Source organism: Rattus rattus, chromosome 4 (assembly GCF_011064425.1).
Source record: "Rattus rattus isolate New Zealand chromosome 4, Rrattus_CSIRO_v1, whole genome shotgun sequence".
NCBI classification, from domain to species: Eukaryota; Metazoa; Chordata; class Mammalia; order Rodentia; family Muridae; genus Rattus; species Rattus rattus.
Window position 1 is genome coordinate 2,585,520 of NC_046157.1, and position 25,698 is coordinate 2,611,217.

Here is a 25,698-nt window from a genome sequence, read left to right on the forward strand (position 1 = left end):
AAAGCAAGTTGGGGAGGTATCTCTGTGGATGAGTATTTGCCTATTATGTATGAGGCTCTTGGTTTGATCCTCCTCATCATCAAAAAACAAAAACAAAAAAAGTCAAAATCTGAAATACTCCAAAATTAGAAATAAAAAATTCATTTTATTTTTTTTTGGAAAAACTTTTTACTTCGTAAAAATAATTATGTGTGTGTGTCTGTGTCTGTGTGTTTACGTGCATATGTCTGTACAAGTGCTCATAAAGCCAGAGGGGGCATCAGGCTCCTTCCTCTAGCTAGCTGTGTTACAGGGGTCTGCCTGATGTAGGTGCTGGGATCTGAATACTAGCAGTTCTCTTAACTGCCAAGCTGTCTCTCTAGACCCCACTTGACAGCTTCTCGAGCATCCTGCTCTGCCCCTCCTTATACTCCTTATACAGCTGAGATGATCCTCCTGCCTCCACAATCAAGTGCTTGGATAACAGCAAACACTACTAGTACACCAGGAACTGAACTCAGGGCTTTAGGCCCACTAGGGAAGTGCTCTACCAACTCAACTGTAACCCAGGCTACCCTGGATTATTTAAAAAATAGTCTTGGTGTTGGGGGGAGGCTGGAGAGATGGTTCAGTGGTTAAGAGCACTGGCTGCTCTTCCAGAGGTCCTGAGTTCAATTCCCAGCAACCACATGGCAGCTCACAGCTGTCTGTAACTCCAGTTCCAGGGGATCTGACACCCTCATACAGATGTACATGCAGGCAAAATAGGTTATAAAATAAAAACAAATCATTTTTAAAAATCATTTATTATTTATTCTGTGTGCACATGTGCACTTATATTTCACAGTGCATGTGGATTTTAATTGTTGGAAGGCAATTTATGGAGACAGTTCTCTCCTTCCACCACAAAGGTCACAGTGATCAAACTTAGATTGTCAGGCACAAATACCTTTATTTGCTGAGCCATCTTGATAGTCCTACCTTGCCATATTTTTAAAGTTATATATTTTGTGAAGATACTTCCAATGGAGTATATAACATCATAAAACTATTTTCTCTATGTGAACAGAAAATAGGAACTATTTTCTTTTTCCTACTCAAGTTCAATTTATCATGAAAGCACTATAATGACAAGCTTACCAGATTTGTCTTTCTGAATAGCTTTATCCTCGAAGTAGCAGAACATTACCTGGAAGCGATCTGGATCTGTAGAACGCAGCACCCTAACAAAGAGAGCAGTGTTGAACACATCTTATAAAGGTACACCCCTCCCCATCAGAGATGGGCACTGTTCTGAACGGTTTGGCTTACACAACAGCATCTCTGCTGTTCACAGGAGCACACGCTCATCTGGACTTTCTACAGGCTGATCATTTAGTTACACAGTGCTATCTCTTTCACTCCACTAATTACACCACTAGTGACACAGAGGTTACAGAAACCAAGGCTTTTTTTTTTTTTTTTAAAGAGATTTATTTATTATATATAAGTACACTGTAGCTGTCTTCAGACACACCAGAAGAGGGCATCAGATCTCATTACAGATGGTTGTGAGCCACCATGTGGTTGCTAAGATTTGAACTCAGGACCTCTGGAAGAGCAGTCAGTGCTCTTAACCGCTGGGCCATCCCTCTAGCCCCAGTACTGGTATTTTTCTTTTTACCTTTATGATAATAAATTCCTACCTGGGCCAGCCAGATGACTCAGAGGGTAAGGTACCTGCCTCTACACCTGACAACCTGAGTTTGGTGACTAGGACCCACTGGTTGGAGGAGAGGGCTGATCTTGCAGGTGATCTCAGAGCCCCTGCTCCATGCCTGGTATCCATGTGCTACAGTCATATACATGTATAAGATGAAAAGAATGTAAGAAGAGAAAAACAAAAGGCCTGTAGCCTTCAGGGAAAGGGAAGAAAATGGAAACTCGTGTGCTTGGACCATGGCTGTACTGAAGAGCTGTTCAGGTCCTAGGAGCTGCAGTAGGAAAGCAGGCCTGACGATAGATTCACCGGCCTCCACACAAGCCTTTCAGGGGTAGCTGAGTCTCTGTAAGCAAAGCCAGGGTCTGTGCAGGCTCGGAGGCTTTTGCTTCTCGCACCGTGATTTCAAAATTTCCCTAATAAACAGGAACTGGAAATTGAAGTCTCATCCTTGGATCAGAGCTCAGGAGTTGTTCTATGCTGGCGTAAGGCTCTTGGGGATCTGCAGGGAGCCCATGGCTATATAACACCCAAGCACCACACTTGAGGACTGGGAGAAAGCTCTTCTAGTTAGGTACACTACACTAACCATGGTTACTGTGTTTTGCTTTCTGTAGCTTCTTTCTTTCTTTTCTTTTATTAAAATGTAGTCTGGGATAAAACCCTGCATGTGAGACAAACCCTCTTCTGCTGGGCTACACGCTTAGCTTTCTGGCTGCTTTTTCTTTGAGGGAACAAAAGAGGAAGGAGCTACATTTTTCTACAGGAAATGGCAATGAGGTGACCATTTTCTTTACTTTAGCCATCCTATTTTATTTTTTTACATTTATGTGTGTGTGTGTGTGTATGATATCTCACACACATGTGCATATATTCATGGGTATATAGCTCTGGCTGTCCTGGCACTGACAGAAATCCACCTGCCTCTGCCTACTAAGTGATGTGAGTAAAGGACCCCTCCCCCTGCCGTCAGCAGTTGTTTGCTTTATAAATGCTCGTAGGTCTTGAGAGGAGTTGAAAAAGTCTGATATCTGTCAAGACACAAAAGTGAAAAGTTTGCCCCAGTATGTGTGGAGGTGAATGCTCACGTACCTCATGTATTCCAGCCGATACACAGACAAGAGATAGGTGGACATGGCAAAGTCCAGCTTGTTGATGAGGGCAGACACCTCAGGAGGAGGATCTAGCAAGTTGATGATGGTACTTCGGAGCTCATTCAGCTCAGCCTGGAGGGAAAGAAACACTCAGAGGTTCATGATGGTGCCTTCCCAGAAGAGAGGAAGCCTGACAGTTAGCACAAGGACATGCAAAGGATTTGTTCTAATTGTTTCCGGACAGTTTAACAAGAGTGAGAAGAGAATCCATACCGGGGTCACCGTATCATTTTTCATGGCTGAGTTGTACTGGAGGACTGATCGAAGAGGCTCTTTGCTGGGAAAGGTAAGCAGAGGTGACTTGGTTGCTATTTCACAGACTCCTTCATACCACTCTTCCGGCCAGAGTCCTGTAAGAGAGAGAGTTAGTGGGTGAGGCCATTGTCCCAGCACAGGGCAGACGGGATGAGAGAGAGAGGAGAGGGAGAGGAGGGAGAGGGAGAGGGAGAGGGAGAGGGAGAGGGAGAGGGAGAGGAGAGGGAGAGGAGGGGAGGGAGAGGGAGAGGGAGAGGGAAAATGTGAATATATGAGAACATAGAGTCCCTAGTTCAAGAAGTCTTATGTATTGACTCTGGCAACTTCTAGAGTCCTGAGTCTCCTAAGACAATTGTTCCTACAATGAGACTCAGAAACAAGTTTGCTGTCTAATTTTGTATAGGACATAGCATCCCCATTGGGAAGTGTAACGTTTCTAAGTACCTGCGGGAACAAGAAGCTACATTTGGGCTCAGAACAAATGTACCCTGACTCTGGAGTTGTTGAGTCTGACCATAGCTATTTCTTGCACACTCAGACTTTCCCGGGGAGACACCACTCCCTACCTGAGCCTTCCACAGCGAATCCCATTAGCACAGAGTAGAGCCAGAAGTCTCGGAAAAGCTTTTGTAGCCTAGGTTTAGCTTCTTTGATGGGTGGCAATCGTCGGGTGAGCTGATGTGGGAAGGGAGAAAGGTTATTTGGTAGTAAAACTCCATTACACCAAGTATAAAATCAAGCACACATTCCCCAAAGCCAGTCAGAATGGGTGCAAACAGACACAAGGAGCTGGCACTTATCAATTATTGTACTCATGGTCGGCTTCATTCTCTCACTGGCTATATGGAATGCTTAATGTGAACCAGGTAGCACGGTTGGAGTTCACCAAGGGCCTTCTGTCTAGCACTTACAATTGGGGCAGAATTCCTGTGTCTACATGAAGCTTAGCCAGGCAGAGAACCGAGGACAGCACTAAGTTACTATAAGAAACCTCAAGTCACAAGGCTGGGACTGGGAGGGCCTTCAGAGAAGGAACCATAGACCAGGCTGGCCTCCAACTCACAGATACCCAACTGTGTCTGCTTCCTGGGTATTAGGTAAAGATGTGTGCCACCACTACCCAACACCCGGCAGACAGAACAACATCATGGATAGAGTGAAGAAGCACCTTTCAAATCCTTTTAAGCACATGACTTTTTAAAACAGTAATCTTGGGCAGAATCTCAACATGTAGCAAAAGCAAGCTAGTCTGAGTGCAGGAACGAGAAGTCAAATTCCCTAAATCCTTGCTTGAGAGAGCAGCCTGCCTGCTGCTGAAAGGCAACAGTTGCATGGCAGTTGTATAACATGGTCTTATTTGTGCACACCATTCCCCTGAGCACATTGGTTCTTACAGAATCCCTAAGGGCACAGCTCCCATGCAGTCATTCGCCCCTGTCCTGTGTACCTGCAGTGTGGTGTGTGCACCAGGTCCGGAGCCAGTGGTACAGAACGGGAGAGGTGATTCCAAATGCCAGGTCACGTTCATATGCAACCGAACAGGTGTAAACTGGTACAACTCGGGGAGGATCATGGCAGTATGACTCAAGTTGAGTGTGATTGCCATGGGGTCCATATAGATCTAACACAACTAAAACACCAGGCCAACGTAAGCTGACAAAAATGTATGCTCAGTCAGGGCTTCAGGACAGGGTCGGGATCTGAACTCCCACTCCTGCCCCAGCAGGAATGTTACGGAGCGTTTACGCTTGACAGCTACAGAGATTGTGCCAATGTTTTTGTACCAATCAGAATTTAGAAAGAGGATTTCCTTAGGAATGTGTCTTTTTGGTGCTTGTATTCTGTTATCTTTGGTGGTTTACTCAACTGTGGCACGGCACAGTGACCTACTTAGCATCATGTCAGTTCTCTACGTACATGACCCTTCCTGCCAAGCAGGGCATCAGTTACCCAGAGAGGTCTTGGGAACTTAAACTTCATTTGACCCCTATTCAAAAGGGAAGTTTTATTCAAAATGGCTTCGGTTTGGTTCCTTCTTGCATGATGAAGCACACTGTAATTCCAGCACTTAGTGGGAGGGCCAGAAATTCAAAGTCATCCTTGGCTTCACAGTGGGCTTAAGGCCAACATGGGTAGAGAGCAGCATACGAAGTGTCTTGAGGGGGCTGGGGAGGTGGCTCAGCGGTTAAGAGCACTGGCTGCTCTTCCAGAGGTCATGAGTTCAGTTCCCAGCAACCACATGGTGGCTCACAACCAACTGTAATGGAATCTGATGCCCTCTTCTGGTGTGTCTGAAGATAGTCACAGTGTACTCACATAACTAAAACTAAATAAAGCTTTAAAAATATTTAAGAAGTGTCTTGAAAAATAATCATATATTCTGTATCATTTATTACTATGATCATATTAGTAGGTAGTTATAAAATCAAGAGTCAAGTAAAATATGCAAAATATACAAATGTAGATTTTAATATACATAAATGTATGAGCACAGAACAGAGATGAAAAAGATTTCAGGTGCCTAATAGCAATTATTTTTCATTAGCTGAGTGGTCTTCTCTTTGAGACTGTAGTTCCTGGAATTATGTCAGAAGCATCTCTTTGCACAAGCATAGGGAGGACACAGGTGCTGGTGTGGGGCTAAGAGGCCCAGGACAGAGGCTCAGGCCTCTCCTTAGAACTGCCAGGTTACTGTGAGGACTGGTTCAGGACAAACTCCGGAGGTATTAAGGAGATGGCCTCTAAGGGAGCGCTATAGTAGATGCAGGAGTCACAGGGCAGAAAGCCCCATGTTCCATAGGACACTAGCCATCAAGGACAAGTGACAAAGTGCTTGCCAGTGGCCAAGAATGGCAAGCTTTAGTAGCTGTGTGATTGAGGATAGTGACAAGTGAACCTATGATGAGGTTCTAAGAGGTAGGCAGAGGCCCAAATAGGGTTCCGGATAGCAGACTTCAAGGTGAATGTTGCTAAGAGGGTCTAGTGATAGGTGAATCTCACTGAGGTCAAGGCCAGCCTGGCCTATACAGAGAGCTCTGAACCAGCCAGGACACAGTGAGACCTTGTCTCTAAACCAACCAGCCAGCCAACCAACCTTCAAGCAGCAGAGAACCCCAACAGTGTTTTGATAGGCGAGAGAAAGACACTAAAGTTCTTAGGGTTTGGGATCCTTCTCTTCACCCTGGGACCTCCTTGGCTCCCTCCTAAGGACTGGGGTAGTGAATAAGCAATAGGCTATGCCTGCTCTCTGATTCCTCCTGGCCCATCAGTTATTACTGCAGCTAAGATTGTCTAGTGCCTAGAAAGGTAGATGGCTGTGGCTTCAGGAAAGGAAGAAACAAGCAGCTCTCTGATACATCCTAAGAAAAGACAAGGCAGCTGTGCAGCTTAGTGCAGGGCCATACTCTTACGCTTCAATGGGATGGAAGGAGCTGGACATCCTAGAGAAGGACCCCTAAAGACAGGCAAGAATTATTAGACAGCAGACCTGCTTATGCTTAAACAGAAGCCAGAGTCCTAGCAAGTGGGAGTGAGTGAGCAAGGAGTCTGGGGTCATGCCAGACAAATGCCAAGGCTGGGCAGGTTACTTCCCGGTGCTTCTACTGTCTCTGCGTCTCACCTCTGTCTCTACAGAAGTGCTGGGGTTACAGCTGTGTGATCCAATTCCAGACACTGAACTTGGATCCTCAGGCTTGGAGACAGTGACTACTCAGTAAAATACCCCCTCTTCCCACCTTCTAAACAGAAGCTTAGGGGCAGGAGAGAAAGCTCTGCACTTACAAGCAATTGCTGCTCTCTTTCCAAGGAGCTGGGTTTGATTTCTAGGACCATATGGTGGCTCTCCAGCTTTTGGGGGAATATGATGTCCTCTTCTGGCCTGCGTGGGTACTCCACCCATATGGTGAACACACGCATACACACACACACACACCCCACAGAGGTGGCAAAACACCCGTACACATAAAAATTTTTTTTCTTTGAGACAGGGTCTCACAAAGTAGAACAGGTTAGCCCTGAGCTCAAGAAAACTGTGGGTCATTGCCTCTTGAGAGCTGGCATTATTAAGCACTACATCTGGCTCTAAAGGCCATTTTTGAAGATATAGAGAAATATGACTGATGAGATGTTTGCTGTATAGAGGCTGTGGTCTCACAGGGGTTGACCACAGACGCCCATTAGGAAACACAAGTCTAGTGCACAGGGTTGGTTATTGCCCTGTCCTCTCACCTGGGCATATGCATTAAATAGACATTTTTACTTATACAAAACAGTAACTTTTGTGTAAGTGGTTTGCAATGCATAGTTCTTAATTCAATTCTTTACGTATTCTATAACCTCAAAGTAAGCTGGGATACATTGATATAGCAACAACCCCAACAAGAGCAGAGAAGCAGACCCAGAGTTTATTTGAGATGCCATTCTGTTCTGGGATCAGAACACATATAATCTATTACCTCTAAGTCCCCACTTAGATTTAAATCCCCAACAGATTTAAATGTCAAGGTATAAGAAGTGTTGAAATCTAGTTTTGGTTTTTAATGTTTGTTTTTTTCCTTTTTAGTAATTGGTTATAGGACCAGGAATTAGAGCTGCAGGCAAGACCTCTGACTTCTGGTCTTCGTGAATAAGGCCGGGACTGTGGCTCAGCTGGGCTGGGGCTTGTTATCACTTGTGAGTCCCTGGGGTCAGGGGTCAATCCCGAAGTGCCCCATGCCTGTAATCCTAGCTTTAATGGAAGCAGGAGGAGCTTGACTACATAGTGACCTTGATGCTACCCCATATCACATGAGATCCCGGGGGCCGGGGAGGCAGTTAGGATTCTTGCCAAGCATGTACAAAACCTCTAGCCCAGCTTAAAAGGGAGGAAAACAACAGCAAAATACTCAATAAAAAAAAAATTCTAGCCAAGAAGCCTGCTAAATGCTTTTGAACGGGACAGGTGTGCTTTCCTCACCTCCCTGCCCTCGGTGGTGGCTGTGTTTGGTGAGGCGGAGTGGTCTTGTTGGAGGAGGGGTGATATGGGAGGCAGGCTTTGAGAGTATCAAAGACTCGCCATTTTGAGTTTGGTCTGTTTTCTGCTTAGCGGTTCAAGATGTGAACTCTCAATAATTCCAGCCATGGCTGTTGCTTCCTGTCATGAGTAGATCTTATCCCTCCTCTGCTGTGCATCTAGACAAATTCTTCTTTCTATTGTCGTGCCATGGTTGGCCATGGTGTTTATGACGGCAATAGAAAGTATAACGAGCTGAAGCTGTGCCTCCTGCCTCCTCCCTGGATTCTCTGAGAACACACAGGTTCTGACTGAGAGTGGGTATCATGTCTGGGCATTTCCTGTGTGCTGGTCACTGCTCTGAGTTCATTTTACGGCTCCCTCACGTAGCGGGTGTATTTTAAAATTATGTGTATGTGTGAGCATCTCTGCATTTGAGTGGAGGTGCCCTTGAAGGCCAGAGGCAGCAAAGCCCCTAAAGGTGGAATTCCAAGAAGTCATGAATCACGTGATATGGGTACTGGGAATTGAGCCTGGGTACTCTGCCAGCGCGGTAGTTTGATATGAAAGAGAGTGGCCCCTAGAGGCTCACTGACTGAAAACTTGGTCCCTAGTGTGGAACTGTTTGGGATGGGGTCTGACATTTCAAAAGACTTGGACCACTCCCAGTGTGAGTGTGTCCTTGCTTCCTGCTTGTAGTCCATGTGAGCTCTCGAAGGTGAATCCTGTGGCCATGCCTTTACTCTGCCGGCATAGACTAACCCTCCGAAACATAAGCCCCATTAACCCTTTCCTCTGTAAGACACCACAGCAAAGGTACCTAGCACAATACATCTAGTACCTTGTCACTTTTGCTTACAGGAGAGAATGCTAACTCTAGTTTCAGTCAAGGTGAGCAATACAGTTTCTTAGGACAGGAAAGTGACATCCAAGTGATATCCACATACTACTCTGCAGGGAAGATGCACCAAAAAGAAACAGCATTTAAGTACCAAGGGATTCTCACAAGGGCTCAGAGTCTGCCACGGCTGACACTCAAAGCAGTCCCTAAGTAGACTGGAGTCTCTCTGAGCAACTTGATGCTGCTCCTGGTAGAGACCTATGTGGAGTTAACACTCTCTCTCTCTCTCTCTCTCTCTCTCTTCCCCCCATATCTCTCTCTCCCCATCTCTCTCCCCCCTCTCCCCCATATCTCTCTCCCCCACCCATCTCTCTCTCCCCACCCTCTCTCTCCCCCATCTCTCTCTCTCACTCTCTCTCTCCCGCCAACTCTCTCTCTCTCTCTCTCTCTCTCTCTCTCTCTCTCTCACACACACACACACACACACACACACACAGACACAGACACAATTTAGTACAATATAATCCAAAGATATACTAATTTGGTAATTATATGCTGAAGAATGATAGTAGAAACACATTTTAAAAGTTTTTGAGGGGTTGGGGATTTAGCTCAGTGGTAGAGCACTTGCCTAGGAAGCGCAAGGCCCTGGGTTCGGTCCCCAGCTCCGAAAAAAAGAAAAAAAAATTTTTTGAGGACAAGACATAGTGGTACATATCTTTAATTTCAACACTCAGGAGGCAGAGACAGGTAGATCTCTGTGAGTTCAAAGCCAGGCTGGTCTACACAGTGACAGCCAGGACAGCCAGGGCTACACAGAGAAACCCACCTTGAAAACAAACACACAACTCAAAAGTTACAACCCAAAAGATGTACACCAATTTATGCATTTGCTAAGTCACCAACCTTAACTTGCCCCTTCGTTTTTCAATGGGGAATAAGCTTTCCATGAGCTTAAGGCGACTCCACCCACAGTGTGCCAGCGGCCTTCTCACAAGCGGGGCCCAGCAGATATGGCGCCCAGAACACTGCACAGTGCCTCAGTTATGCTTAACTTCACAAAATATCCTGAACAAGATGGGGCAGACATGCTGATAAAGACAGTGACATTCCAAACCACAGCCACACAGAAGAACTGGCGTTTGGAAGTAGTTTGTCCCCAAGAAGTGATCAAAGAGAGCTGAAAGGGTTCTGCTGACAAAGCTACTTGAGTGGTGTTTGAATTAGGACATATTTGCTTTGGAAAACACACAACAGCCCAGCACCAAAGTTCACCCTGAAAACTGCTGGTGGCCTCTCTGGTCTCATCTCTGCCGCGCCACTGCTCAGAGGCACAGAGGTAAGTTTGGTTACTAACATTTTTTGCCAATTATAAATTTTTGTTAATATTTAAAGCTAGATAATTGGTTCCTTTATTAAAGTACAAATTGAGAAAAAGAATATATCATTAATTTTAATTTTAGTTTAATATTCTTTAAAATTTAGTTTAATATTAATATTGGCATAACTGACAAAACTGGAATTTGAATTTTAAGAGACAAGGGTATTGTACCTTTGATACTTTAAACTGGAGACTGGCATGGTGGCACAAGGCTGAAATTCCAGCATGGGTAGCGCTGGGTATCCATCACCTCAGGGCACTTAGATGACTGTCTAGTGATTAAGTATGACAATATTCCTGTTCTCAGGAAGTTTCCCTAAGCATCACTATTAAAGGTTGGAGGAATGTAAGAGTTCTAACCTCAAAGGCTCAGAAACAATGTACACATGTAGACACACACACACACACACACACACACACACACACCAGTAAAGGGGACACAGCGGCTGCTCTGCTATTCTATTCCTTCAATTCTTCTGTAAGATTGTAACATAAAAAGGTTTCCATGTTCCCCCGTTCCTGCTTGCTCTGTGTGGATCTGGAGACATCACGGCAGGAGATGGAGTTCTCTATGACACATGTACAAAAAGGCCAACTCAATCCATGCAACTCTCAAGAATACACTGTACGGTGCTCCCTGAAAACACAGCGTGGATGGTTTACTTTAAAAGCACAGCACTTCAATTCAAAGACAGTAACTTGAATGCAAACACAAGTTACAGGTGTTTTTAAATGCCTTAATTGTTTTATGAAACTGATGAGCAAAATAGAAAGATTTACTTGTCAGATCTCTAATTTTCAGTGCATAAAATAACTTTATCTTTTTTCCTTCCTCTAAGAAGAGAACAATGAAACTATGGCTTATGGCTTTTGGATATAGAATAATGAACTATAGCTCATGGCTTTTGGATATAGGATAATGAACTATGGCTCATGGCTTTTGGATATAGGATAATGAAACTATGGCTCATGGCTTTTGGATACGGCTGCAGGAACAGGGTACCTGATGCTTACCCTCCCAAGCCACCCGAGCCCAACCGGAATGTGTCTGTGTCTGCAGTTCCAGGATAAGACAAAGAATAGCTTTACCACTGGGCTCAGACTAGTCCCCTTGAGTACACATTAACTGAAGTTGGCTTTTCTTCTGTTCTTTAATAATACTGTTACTAATTGCTGTTTTAGCCAAGGGTACTTTTAATTGTAATCATAAAAACACTTCCATTAAGTTGCTTCTGTTCTCCCTTTCTCCTTTTAGAGAGATGTATTTTCTTTTTATTTGTGAATATGCACTTGTCTGTTCAAGTGTGCACCACATGTGTGCAGATTGCCAGACGGGTGTCAAAACTCGTTGAAACTGGAGTTACAGATGGCTGAGCCACCTACCTGGAGGGCTGGACCTGAACTCTTGTTCCTCTGAAAAGTAGGAAGTACTGAGTGCTGAGCCCCCTCTCTAGCCCGTTTACTGTCAATGACACCCATGCTGGTTTGGTCTTGAAATAGCTCTGGGTGTAGCTGCATACATTAGATGCTGTTCCTAGAAACTGTTCCACATGTGCAGATTATGCAGCACCGGTCTCAGCAAAGTGCTGAGGAGGCTCAGGCATATTCAGAGTCAGAAAGCCTGTGAGTCTTTTTCCAAAATAAGCACTTCTGAAGCCCCACAGCCAGCTGTAGATATAGCTAGGAGAGCGCCCTGCTAGTGCTGACAGCCCTGTCTCACCCCAGCACTGTACAGAACAGTTATGGTGATACAGTTCTACAACTGAGGAGGTATAGGTAAAAGGGTCAGAAACTTAAGGTCAGCTTTGGGATACAAGATTTTCAGCTGGCCTGGGATGCTCAATGTCTTTTTAAAAAGTCCCTCAGGAATAAAACCATGTTAGGGCCAGGAGGTGGAAATACCATGCCTTTAATCCCAGCGCTTGGGAAGTAGAAGAAGGCTGATCTCTACAAGTTCAACCAGCCTGGTCTAAAGAGCCAGTTCCAGAACAGTCCAGGCTGTCGAGAAACCTTGTCTCTAAAAAATCAAATCAAAACAAACAACAAACAAAGCTGGGAATGCTAATTTTAGCCACATTGTAGGGGATAGGCCCTAAGGACAAAGACTGACAACAGCTGCTCCCCAAGCATGAGCAGTTCTGAGTGTCCTGGCACTCTACGGCAAGCAAGGCAGGCATGTGAGACCAGAGACCTGGTTTAACCAACCTGGTTCAAATCTAGTCATTATCTACCATCCCTCAATCCCTACATTTTAGAGCTAGGGACTGAACCCTGGTCCCATGCAATCTGTGTGAGAGTAGTTAATATTTATCTATATTCCTGGCTCAAACCACTGCCATCTCTTAGTAGCTGCAAAGGAAGGCTACATCTCATGATAGGTTAAAATGGCGGCAGAATTTCAAATAGAGCATCTGCAAAGCTAGTCCCTAACTGTCTTCAGGTCTAACAGGTCTGAATACTTTATTAGGAGCCAGCAACCCTTAATGAATATAGACTGGAAACAGATATTCTAAACCAAGAAATGGTCACAGGCACAAAACAGACTTCTCTTTTTCCTAGAAGATATGCCTAGCTGCTGAGACAGGGAAGCAACAAGAGAGGCCATCTACCTCTTTAGTAACTGAGAGACCGACTGGAAGAGAAATCAAAGCCACTGGGCAGAAAAGCTGGATCTGATAAGTCATCAAGGTCTCCTCAGAAACAAGGCAAGGGATGAGCAGATAAAGAACAGGGTCTACATAAAATACCCCACCTGTCTACCTACAGACCTCTACAAAGAGTGGGCCTGACATCACCCTACCGCAGACCCTGTGCACAGTGAGACTGGAAACAGGAGGTAGAAAAGATTTTCTTTCTCCTGACAGTAAATCTCTCCCTACAAGTCACACTAACCTAATAGCCCTTGAGATTACAGGAGAGACACGGGCCCCCAGCCAAACTCCTTCCAGTGGGTCCTAAGAGAGTCTTGCCAAGTTCCAAAACTTAGACAAATTAACCAAATGACTGCACAGAGCACAGCAATCTTTATGATATGTTTCTAGAAGGCTGGTTCATGTTCATTCACAATGTCCTCCTTCTCCCTCAGTGAGCAGCAGCTTGGTAGTGCTGAGTCCATCCACTGGAAATTCTCCTCCTGCCTCAGGTATTCACTCTAGCCCAACTCTTATGAAACCTCTTTAACTCTCTGGGCACCCCACCCTCTCCCTGCTTGTCCCATGAGTCTGTGCCCTTCAGCAGGCAGACCTCAGTGCCTCTGGTGCCAGCCCTGTTTTCTGGAGACAGTTGATGATGTTGGTGAAAAAGAGACTCTGGGGCTCTCCTGGGTTCCCTCTTTCACACCATTAAAGAAGGCATTCTTACATCAGTGAACTGGCCCAGCAGGCGAAGGCACTACTTGTGCAAGCACGGCTACCTGAGCTTCATCTCCACCACCCACATAACGGTGGAACTCCACCCACCCATCTGACTGTGGCATACATGTTTACATGTGTGTGCACACACCACACACACACACACACACACACACACACACACACACACACACACACACACACACACACACACACCACACACACACACATGCACACACACACACACACACATGCACACACACACACACACACACATGCACACACACACACACACACACACACACACACACACACACATAATGAAAAAATTTGGGCTGCTGAGATGGTTCAGCAGGTACAGGTGCTTGGGATTCACATGGTAGGAGAGAGTCCTACCAGTTGATCCATGACTTCCACACATACAGCATGGCAAACCTGTTCATCCCCATGAATAAATAAATACACACAGAAAAATCTAAAAAAAATATTTTTTAAAGAATAAATTTTCATCTAGAGCAATGGTTTTTCAACCTGGGGGTCACCCAGATAACCTGTACATCAGATGTTTATGATTTATAACAGTAGCAAATTTACAGTTATACGGTGGAAATTATACATGTATACACACACACATATATATACATATATATACACACATACATACATAAATATACACACACACATACACACACATACATGCCCGAACACACACATACACATACAAATACACACACACACACACACACACACATGCCCGAACACACACATACACACATACAAATACACACACACACACACACACACACACACACACACATATGGGGTGGGGGGTGGTGTGAGGGTTGGAATCATGTCCTCCTGGGTCTCTCTGCTCTCTGTGTAGCCCTGGCTGTCCTGGAACTCGCTTTATAGAACAGGCTGGCCTCGAACTCACAGAGATCTGCCTGCCTCTGCCTCCCAAGCACTGGGATTAAAGGTGTGCACCACTGCCCGGCTGCAGTGAAATAACTTTCTGGTTGGGGGTCACCACAACATGAGGAACTGTATTAAAGGGTTGCAGCATGAGGAAGGTGGAGAAGCACTGCTCTAGGGGCTCATAGATACAGGAGATGTATGAAACTTACACACACTCACACTGGTGTGAGCCGTGGTGCTGTCAAGTTAGACCTGAGGGAGCCCACTGCAGGGTGGCAGCAGCCAGGCTGCCTGGTGCTCACTGTTTTCTGTTTTACAGCAGCTTTAGCTCTGCAGAAATGAAGCATCCAGCCTACACTCTCCTTCTCTCTCTCATCATGTCTATGTGTGCTGGGAGCAAAGGGCTTGCTGAGCAGCTAACTAAGGAAAACCTGACCGTGTCCCTCCTGCCTCCTAACTTCCACAAAGAGAACACAGTCACCAGTGACTGGATCCCAGAAGGGGAGGAAGATGACGACTACCTGGACCTGGAGAAGCTGCTCAGTGACGATGACGACTACATCTATGTCGTCGATGCAGTTTCCCCAACAGACTCAGAATCAAGTGCTGGCAACATCTTGCAGCTTTTCCAAGGCAAAAGCCGGATCCAGCGCCTTAACATCCTCAATGCAAAGTTTGCCTTCAACCTTTACCGAGTCCTGAAGGACCAGGCTACCTCTTCTGATAACATTTTCATAGCACCCGTTGGCATTTCCACTGCCATGGGGATGATCTCCTTAGGTTTGAGGGGAGAGACCCATGAGGAAGTACACTCAGTTCTACACTTCAAAGACTTTGTCAATGCTAGCAGCAAGTACGAGGTGACTACCATTCACAACCTCTTTCGAAAGCTGACCCATCGCCTATTTAGAAGGAATTTTGGGTACACACTTCAGTCAGTTAATGACCTTTATATTCAGAAGCAGTTTCCCATACGGGAGGACTTCAAAGCTGCCATGAGAGAGTTTTACTTTGCTGAGGCCCAGGAGGCTGACTTCTTGGATCCTGCCTTCATATCAAAGGCAAACAGCCACATTCTGAAGCTCACCAAGGGCCTTATAAAAGAAGCTTTGGAGAATATAGACTCTGCTACTCAGATGATGATTCTGAACTGCATCTACTTCAAAGGTAAGAAGCAGTCTTATAATTCTCAAAGGAAACTCACAATACAAAAAGACAACGCTAAGAACTATAAAATGGCGGTAATTTATGAAGGAAAATAAGACACTAGGTTGATTCAGGGACAGGGAAGAACATGGTGAGGTGGTAGCTACTAAACCCTGTTATTACTTTACACTCGCTGGATTTCCGTCTGGTAAGTGTCATGTGTTAGTTATCAGAATCCGTGTTTTATGGACGCATTCACAAAAGCATAGGGGTAATGTGTGGCAAGAGTAAAGACTATAGGGCCAATGTTCAGGCTGGGTCTCAGTAAGCTATCCCTAGTGATTTACTAATTAGAAGAGATAATGCGAGCTCCCCTTCTTAGTATCTGGCCAGTGGGGCTTAGGGTTTCTTCATTTCCCTACCCAATTATCGGTGAGTAAGAATATGGGCAAAAGGCTTAAGAAATAGGTCTTCAACTGTTCAGTTGACAGTAACTGTTAGAAACACAGCTTCTGGGCTGGAGAGATGGCTCAGTGGTTAAGAGCACCCGACTACTCTTCCAGAGGTCCTGAGTTCAATTCCCAGCAACCACATGGTGGCTCACAACCATCTGTAAAGAGATCCGATGCCCTCTTCTGGTGTATCTGAAGACAGCTATAGTGCACTTATATATAATAAATGAATAAATCTTAAAAAAAAAAAAAAAGAAACACAACTTCTTCCTAGGGTATTTTTTTGTTATTTGAAACAGAGTCCCCTTATGTAGCCTTGGCTAGTCTAAAGCCTGCTATGTAGACCAGGCTGGCCTGCTAGGAGCAAAGGCATGAGCTACCACAGCCAGCTTTCTCAGGGTACTTTCAAATTAGTGGGTAGGTGGGAACACACAGTTAATTCTATTCCTTTTATTACTATTTTTTCCTGTGAGGGGTTAGTTTTCTCTTTCTATAACATGGGTCTCTGTGATGGAACCCAAGCTGGCAGAGTTGGCAGCAGGCATCTTTACCTGCTAAGCCATCTCTCTGGTCCTAAATAACTATTTCTTAAGTAACTCTTACACGTCAGGCATGAGAGCACTTTTAAGGAAAGTGCTATCTCCCACTCAATATATATGGGCATGGGCATGAGTATACCTATCGATCCAGTAGGACCCAGCTCAAAACTGCCTTTCTTTTTAAATATTTATTTTATGAATGTAATTACACTGTTTCAGACAAACCAGAAGAAGGCATTGGATCCCATTACAGATGGCTGTAAGCCACCATGTAGTGCATGGGAATTGAACTCAGGACCTTTGGAAGTATAGTCAGTGTTCTTAAACCACTGAGTCATCTCTCCAACCCTCAAAACTTATTTTTCAAAAAAGGTCTTGCCAAGTAGCCCAGGCTGACCCACAACTCGAGATGCTTCTGATGTAGCCTCCTACAATGCTGGGACTATCCAGGCAAAACCTATGATGTAGCCTCTTGCAATGCTGGGACTATCCAGGCAAAACCTAGGATGTAGCCTCCTACAATGCTGGGACTATCCAGGCAAAACCTAGACCTCTGATTAGAATCTGATCAAAGTAGACATCCACCTTATTTAAGCTAAAGGCAGCACAGCATGCTCAGCATCAGCGCTCACAGCGGACTGAGCAGCACGTTTATCATCGCTGAACTCAGGACACCCCAGGGAAGGGTGCTGGGAAGCCAATACACCTTGTTGTTTGTCCCAGTGTTTTACTGCTCAGAGATGAGACGGACAGGGGCTTGCTTCTTCCTGGCTTCTGACTGTAAGAGGTGAGGCCGAGCCTCTCCTGATCTGTCACGGTACTACATATAATTCTCAGTTCTGCAAAGCTGCCATCCCGCCAGACTGAGCTGCTAAGTCGCACTAGAGAGGCTCAGGCTTCATGGGGCTTGAGTGCTAAGATCTGATCCCCAGACTTCCTTCCAGAGCTGGGCACAGCACTAAAGCTTCAATGAGGATATGGCTAATGGCTAAACCTCTCACAAGCCTGTGACCAAAGACAAACATGTTGAAATTTATGATCAAAATATAATTTTCTGGTATATGGCTTTAATCTCAGCGCTCAGGAGGCAGAGGCAGGAAGATCTCTGAGTTTGAGGTCAACCTGGTCTACAGAGTGAGTTCCAGGACAGCCAGAGATACACAGAGAAACCCTGTCTCAAAAAAAGTTACTGATTCTAAGTACCAGTTTTGGAACTGAGCAAACAAGAGTTGAAGATCTGGGTCCCTTTCTCATTTGTGTGATGTTGGGAAACTTACTCCTGCAGAAAGCGTAAGCCCTACTCCGATGGGGTGTAAAGAGAACTGAGAGATGGTGGTGATCAGCACTTGGCCATGTTGTTGCAAACGTGAGAGCACCATGACCTTGATGGAATGAATATGACATAGAGTGCTAGGATAGGAAGCAGGTATGATGATGCTAGTAGCATTTACTTTCATAAGCAATTACTTGGGAATTCGCCTATACTTGGGAATGGCTTCGGAACAGGCTGTGGGGGCGGGGAGGAACAGACAAAGTTTTTAGTTGTAAGTTTGCTGGTTGCCACAGCCTCTACATTAGTTAATCATACTTGAAATTCTGAACCAAGAGTCTCTTTCTGTCAGCACTGGGGCAGGTGGGAGTACAGAACAAGGTCGATGTGATGGACCATCTTGTGAATATAGTAATCAGGATACACTTAGGAATGAGAGTGCCTTTGCTTATTGTGCTGGAATCACTTGACTCGGTGCTGGAAATCAGAAGGATGCATCTGTTTCTTTGATTGCTTGTTTGTGGCAGGGTCTTACTATGTAGCCCTGGCTGCCCTAGAACCCACTGTAGTCTAGCCAACATGGAAGATCCTGAGGATACCGCTATGTCAGATGTGTCCTGCCAACGCTGGAGAGTCCTAGTGTGAGGGCCTCAAGCGCCCTCATTTTATAAATAACTAGACCAGAGGCACAGGCAAATTAAGCCTCTCTCTCAGAATCTAAATTTCTCTTTTTTGAGACTTTGGGGTTGGTCCTAGAGAGCTCTCTAGGGCAAATGTTCAAGACCTAAGACTATATTCTAAAAGGACATTCTTCCACCTGTCTACTCTTCTGACTTTACAGGAGCTTGGGTGAATAAATTCCCAGTAGAAATGACGCATAACCACAACTTCCGGCTGAATGAGAGAGAAGTAGTAAAAGTCTCCATGATGCAAACTAAAGGGAACTTCCTTGCGGCAAACGACCAGGAGCTAGACTGTGACATTCTGCAGCTGGAGTATGTAGGGGGCATCAGCATGCTAATTGTAATTCCACGGAAGCTGTCGGGAATGAAGACTCTTGAAGCACAGCTTACACCCCAGGTAGTGGAGAGATGGCAAAAAAGCATGACAAACAGGTACTTCAGGTCATCTGTTCCTTTGCTTTCTAGGGCTGGGATATCTAGTTCTAAAGCTGATCTCTGCCTTTCCTCTCCTTCTCCCCTCCCATACCCTTTCCTCTCCCCTTTGGTCATCTCAGAATAACCTCCATCTACTACACTACACTACACTACACTACACTACACTACACTACACTACACTACACTACACTACACTACACTACACTATGTGGCTCTGAGCCCTGGTTCAATCACCCCCAGGGTAGATCAATTGCATTACCTATCAGGACTCAGGGTGGGAAATAAACAAGAGTTTAAACTGCTGGGTACAGCAGCACACATCATGTGGAGAAGCTAGGGTGGAAGGTCATGAGGGCAGGATCAGACTAGGAAGAGTGAGACCCACAGGCCGAGATGGATCAGCAGGGAAAGGTGCGCTTACTGCCAAGGTGACTACCTGAGTTCAATCCCTAAGACCCACACGGTGGAAGGAAAGACTCCTGTCTAAATCACCCCTCCTGTACTGAATGTCTCCTCACCCGCCTGCTCTGTTTACTTCTCACCCAGAATCCTGATAGGCAATGCGACTGATCTACCCTGGGGTTGACTGAACTGGGGCTCACAGCCACAAAGTATAGCATAGTAGAGAGAGGTTACTCCTAGATGACCCAAAGCTTCCTGTCCCGACCTTCTGAATGTATAAGCTGGTCTTATCTCCTCACACCAGGGACGTCCTCTCTGAATCAGTGAGGCCATGCCAACTCTCACTTCTACTCCTAGTCCAGCATATTATTTCCACCTCTCTCACTTCTTCCTCTCCATGGACTCCCAGCAACAGGAGCCTGGGCAGCTTCTAGGCAGGTCCACAGAGTTTACCCTTTCGGTTGGTTCTGTCTAGCATCTTTCCTCTTTCCCTCCCTTGGCCCTTCTCTTCCCTCCAGTCAGATCCAAGGCTTTCATGTTCCTTATATATAAAACCACCTAACATTTACATATATCCCAAAACTGTAAGTCATCTCTACCTCACTTCTTATACATAATACAATATGAATAATGATAAATAGTCGTTCCAGTTCCTGCTTACAGGGTGAGGAGTGAGAACTTTGCACATGCTCAGTCAGATGCAGTTTTCCCTGATACTGAGAACCCATGGCTGATGATCTGAGGGACAACGATGACAGTCCCAGTATATAAGTTTTAAACATAAAACAATGCATGTCAATTCTGTAGGAAATGCAAAGTCAGTGGGAAAACTAATTATTTTGTCATTTGTATCCAAAAAATTGGCTCACTTCTTCTCCAACTAGAACCCGAGAGGTACTTCTGCCCAAGTTTAAGCTTGAGAAGAATTACAACCTGGTGGAGGTCCTCAAGTCCATGGGAATCACAAAGCTCTTCAACAAGAATGGCAATATGTCAGGCATCTCAGACCAGAGGATCGTCATTGATCTGGTAATGGCTCTCCTGTGATAGTCCCCACACTTTGTCTTGCACTGGTGCTGACTCTTTCCCCAACCTTCTGCTGGGCCTGAGATCTAGACTTTAAGGATACGGGAGGCTGGGTGGCTATTTTGGCTCCCATGGTCTCTTAAACCATGGCCATGGCCAAGGTGAGTGTAGCTCTATTGTGCAAAGGTAAGAGCGTGTGTGACAGACACTTTAAGGTCAACGACCCGTCACAGGTCATTCTGAGTAGGCATGATTGGTCTTACGGAAGGTCTCTGGAGTCTTTCTCTGACAATGAGTCTTAATCAGATGCTCCCTCTCACTCCATCCCCACCTCTCTGTGACAACCTGTATATACAACCTGACACCTTTCCTTTCTAATTTTAAACAGTTCAAGCACCAAAGTACCATCACAGTGAATGAAGAGGGTACCCAAGCTGCAGCTGTAACTACAGTGGGGTTCATGCCGCTGTCTACCCAAGTCAGATTCACTGTTGACCGTCCCTTCCTGTTCCTAGTGTATGAGCACCGAACCAGCTGTCTGCTGTTCATGGGAAGAGTGGCCAACCCTGCCAAGTCTTAATGGTGCTGGTCTGGGCACCTGATGTAGTTTGGGGACACTCTGTAATCCTGTTTTCATTCTAAGAGGACAGAGATATTTTGATATTGATAATCTATGTAGTTTGAGATAATAATCTAACAGTAAACAGTGTCATAAGTGCACAGATGTTAATGCAACTAATGGTCATGCCAGCTATTCCCTAGAGGTCCTAGACACAGACTGCCTCAGCGCCAACGCCTCTGTCACTGAGAATGGGCAGAGTGGAGCTGACACTTTCTCCTCAGGTAGCCGTACCAGTCAAGGTGTCTCCTCAGCCAGGCCCCTCCATATGGATGGTACTGAGGAACTCTCACCCTTCCAGGGAGGATGTCCAAGGAGCACCATTCTTGCCGAGTGGAAAAGGAACCTCAACATGTCTGAGACGTTTGGACTTAATTCAAGGCTGAACCTTTTAAATTCATGTAAATATCATCTGTTCTGCTTTGTGTAAATAGGGCTACCATAGCCTATTCTAGAGACAAATAAACAACCATATTTACTGAGCATCTGTTAATTCTCTTTTCTATTTTATAGATACACATTTTTATTACTTTTAAGCTATGCACATGTGTACACAGGTACTTCTGAGGCCAAGAGTGTCAGCCCCCTGGAGCTGCATTACAGGCAAGCTGCCTGATGTGGGTGCTAGGAACTGTACCCAGGTCCTCTGGAAGAGCGCTTAACCACTGAGCCATCTCTCCAGCCCTACCCCACTTTTAAAGAAAGGGTTTCACTATGTAGCCTTGGAACTTGTTAGGTAAACCAAGCTGGCCTTGAACCTACTAAGCTAGGTAGACTGGCTGGCCCTCATACTTGAGGGTCTTGTAGGGAGTCTTGGTAACAGGACTCTGAAGCACATGAAGCAATGCCAGTAATGGGAACAGCAAAAAGGAGTGTGGTACTTGCTAGTGCAAGGCAGATACAGACAGCCCTGTATGCATGCTGCTGCTGGCTTTGGAGGTCCACACTATTGACACCTCCTCTTGACAGCTGAGGAAGCAATGGCAACTTGCAGAAGGACAGTAACTGGGCAAGACCTGGATCCAAAGGCAGGCAGTCTGGCTCCGGGGCCTGTGCTCAGGGCTGACTTTGCTTACGTCTGTACCTACGCTCTGCTGGGAAGACAATGCAGGGCTGAGGCAGGACCTCCCTGCTACATCTTTCCAGCTTTTTGGTGAAGCCTGATGACAACATCACCTTTCCTCCCTTTTCTTTTCCTCCCCCAGTTTGTTTGAACAGTGTTCTTTTCTGGTGTTTGCTCTATATATTTTACCCTGTTGGTGATTTCTCTGGCTTCTTACATTCCTAAATGTAGTTATCTCAAAATTGTGCCCTAAAAAGCTGGATAGACATGTGGTCTATCCCCTTATTCCAGAGATTGAGGTTAGGAGGATTGGTTGAGCTTGGACTATATGGTGAGATCACCCCAGATCTTCAGTCCTTTGCTGTGTCTCACTTCTAATCCCTACCTCAGCTGCAGCCAGCCTAGGGCCACAGCTGGCTTAGGTTGCTCCAGGTTCCTGCACAGGGCAGGACCCTCTGGTCTCCATGCTTTCTACTCATTTACATTTACTTGGAATCCCTGTGATGCCCTCTTAAAGACATTATCTTACCATTCCTCGAAGCAGAAGAGGAATAATTCACAGTACAGGCTCTGAGCTGAGCTGCCTGGGCTCAAACCCGATGACTTGTAGCCATGACACGTTGAGTGGGTTCTATATCTTGTTGTCCTCATTTGTACGATAGAGATAAAGCAGCAGCAGTCTTACAGGGTTGCTGTGATGAGGTAATGCCTGGATAAGCTCTAGATCAGGGGCTTAGTTCAGCAAGAGACAGGTAAGTATTTCTCACTTTAATCTAAAAAATATCTTACCAAGGTGTTCCTAACTTAGAGGTCCTGGATAGTTTTCTCATGGAACACTTTGTGAACACAGATGTATTTCTATGAGAAAGAAGTATAAGGCTTGCAGGCGTGTCTATGACCTAGAAAAGGTTATAACCTGTCTAAGGGCACAACCCACCAGGGACAGAATGAACCTGCGCTCAGTAGGACATAGGGATGCTTCTGGGAAGTGGCCCATGTCAATAAGCTGCTGAGGAAGAGTCTAACAACTGAGTAGGTGAGGTCTCTAAGGTCAGGCACCTTCAGTATGCTTAAGCATGGGCCATCTAGCAACAGAGCAATGAAGAGATAAGCTACAGGTCAGAAGATGAGGATCAGCTATCTAAGCAGGAAGGAGTCTCAAAGACCACATGACCCAGCTTCACAGCAGCTCACTTGAGCGACAGGTTACTGAGATGCATTAAAAACAAGAGCCAAGCTTTCTGCCCCAAATCTACCTGGCCTTTTGAATCACTAAAAGTTCAAAGCAGAGTATATCTTTGTCTTTGAAAAATGAAACGAAACAAACAACAAAAGGTACAAAATTCTAAATATTAAAAACAAACCAAAACAACACTCTACCTACACGCCTACGGAAATCAATTTCTCTCAGAAGGTACCAGAGGTCACTAAAAAGCAAACGCAAAGGCCTATGATCCTTTAGCTCTCTGTTGAGCAATTAGACCAAATATTTGTTTCCTCCCCCGGAATTTAACCATTAACTTTTGTTAAAAATACAATACTTGGGGCTGGAGATATGGCTCAATGGTTAAGAGCACCGATTGCTCTTCCAGAGGTCTTGAGTTCAAATCCCAGCAACCACATGGTAGCTCACAGCCATCTGTAATGAGATCTGATGCTCTCCTCTGATATTTCTATATAATAAATTAAAAAAAAATACAATACTCCTGGGAAACTCACATCTACCCAAGAATGTGTAGAACTGTTCCTTTGCCATTAAGTGTTTGCCTGACTTCCTGGCTATGTCTCTGTGTCCATCTTCTCTCAGTTCTACGCTTAAATCTACATTAAAATCTTTTTCTTAACTCCAGATAAAAATAATACTCATTCCATTCACACAAAGTACAAAGGTTTTGATCTTGGGGAGTGTTTGTTCTGAGACGTCACTCACCACAGCTCTACCTATACTGGTTCTGTACTGAGAGGCCCTGAACCCCAGAACCCCACAAATGCCACAAGTACAGCCTTGGCCTTTACAACCCTAAAGACTGGGTGTTCCCAAGCAACTTCATTATCACCGCCACTCTCACAGAGCAAAACGTCTCTAGAATATTTCTTCTTCTTCTTTTTATTATTTTTTTTTAAGATTTATTTATTCATTATATATAAGCACACTGCAGCTGTCTTCAGACACACCAGAAGAGGGCATCGGATCCCATTACAGATGGTTGTGAGCCACCATGTGGTTGCTGGGAATTGAACTCAGGACCTCTGGAAGAGCAGTCAGTGCTCTTAACCGCTGAGCCATCTCTCCAGCCCCTCTTTTTATTATTTTTAAAAATTGGATATTTTACTTATTTACATTTCAAGTATTATGAAATATTTCTTGATGAACTTACTTATTCCACTCTAACTGAGCAATAACAGACACACCTGAAAGTTCGCAGGCAGGGAGGCCAAGAGGGAAGGGGATATGCAAGAAAAGAGCATGACACATACGTATGAAAATCACGATCAAAATCATTTCGTATGCTACTCTAAAACATTAATTTTGTGTGGAACCTAAACCAGCCATATCCTGTACCAGGCAAGACTTTCAGTGGAGAGATTGGGACACTAACCTAGTCATGAAACCTTCAGCCTACACTTTGTCCTGCCTACAAGATGTGTAGGGGTAAAGATGAAGCAGAATTTGAGAACGTGGCCAACTAATGACCAGTCCAGCTTGAGACCACTCGATGAGAGGGAGCCCACCCCTGACTATTACTGATATTCTGGTATACTGCGGACAGGAGCCTAGGATAACAATCATTAGAGAGGCTACACCCAGCAACTGATGGAAATTGATGCAGAGACACACAGCCAAACATTAAAGTAGAGCTTGGAGAATCCTATGAAAGAGGAAGGACTGTAGGAGCCAGAGGGGTCAAGGACACCACAAGAAAACCTACAGAATCAACTAACCTGGGCCACAGGGCTCACAGAGACTAGACTGCCAACCAAAGAGCATGCATGGGACTGACTCAGGCCCTCTACACATATGTGACAGTTGTGTAGCTTGGTTTTGGTGTGACACTCCTGACAGTGGGGGCAGGGCTGACTCTGTTGCCTGCCTTTGGGACCCTTTCCCACTACCTCATTTAGCCTAAATAGGAGAGGATGTGCGTAGTCCTACTGCAACTCAATATGACATGTTTGATATCCGTATATCCTACCCTTTTCTGAAGAGAAAGAGAGAAGGAGTGGATAGGGAGGAGGGGAGGTGGGAAGAGGGACTGGGAGAAGAGAAGGGAGGGGAAACTGTGGTCAGGATGTAAATTAATTAATTAATTAAAACTTAATTTTATTATTTTATATTTTATTTTGAGACAATCTCATTCTGTAGCTCTGGATGGCCTGGAACTCTCTATGTCAACCAGACTGGTTTCGAACTCAAAGAAATCTGCCTGTCTCTTCTTTCTAAGTACTGGGATTAAAGGATTAAAGGGTACTACATACCCTAAAAAGTTAATTTTAAAAA

The 25,698-nt window shown here is 45.1% G+C and overlaps 2 protein-coding genes across 2 annotated transcripts in view; one reads left to right on the forward strand and one right to left on the reverse strand.

Moving 5' to 3' along the window:
* Pi4ka (phosphatidylinositol 4-kinase alpha) overlaps window positions 1-25,698 on the reverse strand; it is a 112,748-nt gene that overhangs the window by 35,385 nt on the left and 51,665 nt on the right. Inside the window, exons 20-23 of the mRNA XM_032899855.1 lie at window positions 3,654-3,762; window positions 3,046-3,182; window positions 2,771-2,904; window positions 1,120-1,202 (exon numbers count right to left, since the gene is read on the reverse strand). Of these exons, the coding sequence (XP_032755746.1) occupies window positions 1,120-1,202; window positions 2,771-2,904; window positions 3,046-3,182; window positions 3,654-3,762 (463 nt within the window). The remainder of the gene's footprint in view (window positions 1-1,119; window positions 1,203-2,770; window positions 2,905-3,045; window positions 3,183-3,653; window positions 3,763-25,698) is intronic.
* Window positions 14,866-21,621, forward strand: Serpind1 (serpin family D member 1). The gene is made up of 4 exons (XM_032899856.1): window positions 14,866-15,731; window positions 18,813-19,086; window positions 20,376-20,520; window positions 20,906-21,621. Exons 1-4 carry the CDS (start codon window positions 14,903-14,905, stop codon window positions 21,095-21,097), a joined length of 1,440 nt encoding a protein of 479 aa, XP_032755747.1. The 5' UTR covers window positions 14,866-14,902; the 3' UTR covers window positions 21,098-21,621.

Excerpts from the sequence above, each read along its gene's own strand:
- Serpind1 (XM_032899856.1), top strand. The coding sequence starts at position 14,903 with ATGAAGCATCCAGCCTACACTCTCCTTCTCTCTCTCATCATGTCTATG. Across the intron at positions 19,087-20,375 it reads CAAAAAAGCATGACAAACAG|AACCCGAGAGGTACTTCTGC; the intron begins GTACTTCAGGTC and ends TTCTCCAACTAG. Across the intron at positions 20,521-20,905 it reads AGAGGATCGTCATTGATCTG|TTCAAGCACCAAAGTACCAT; the intron begins GTAATGGCTCTC and ends AATTTTAAACAG.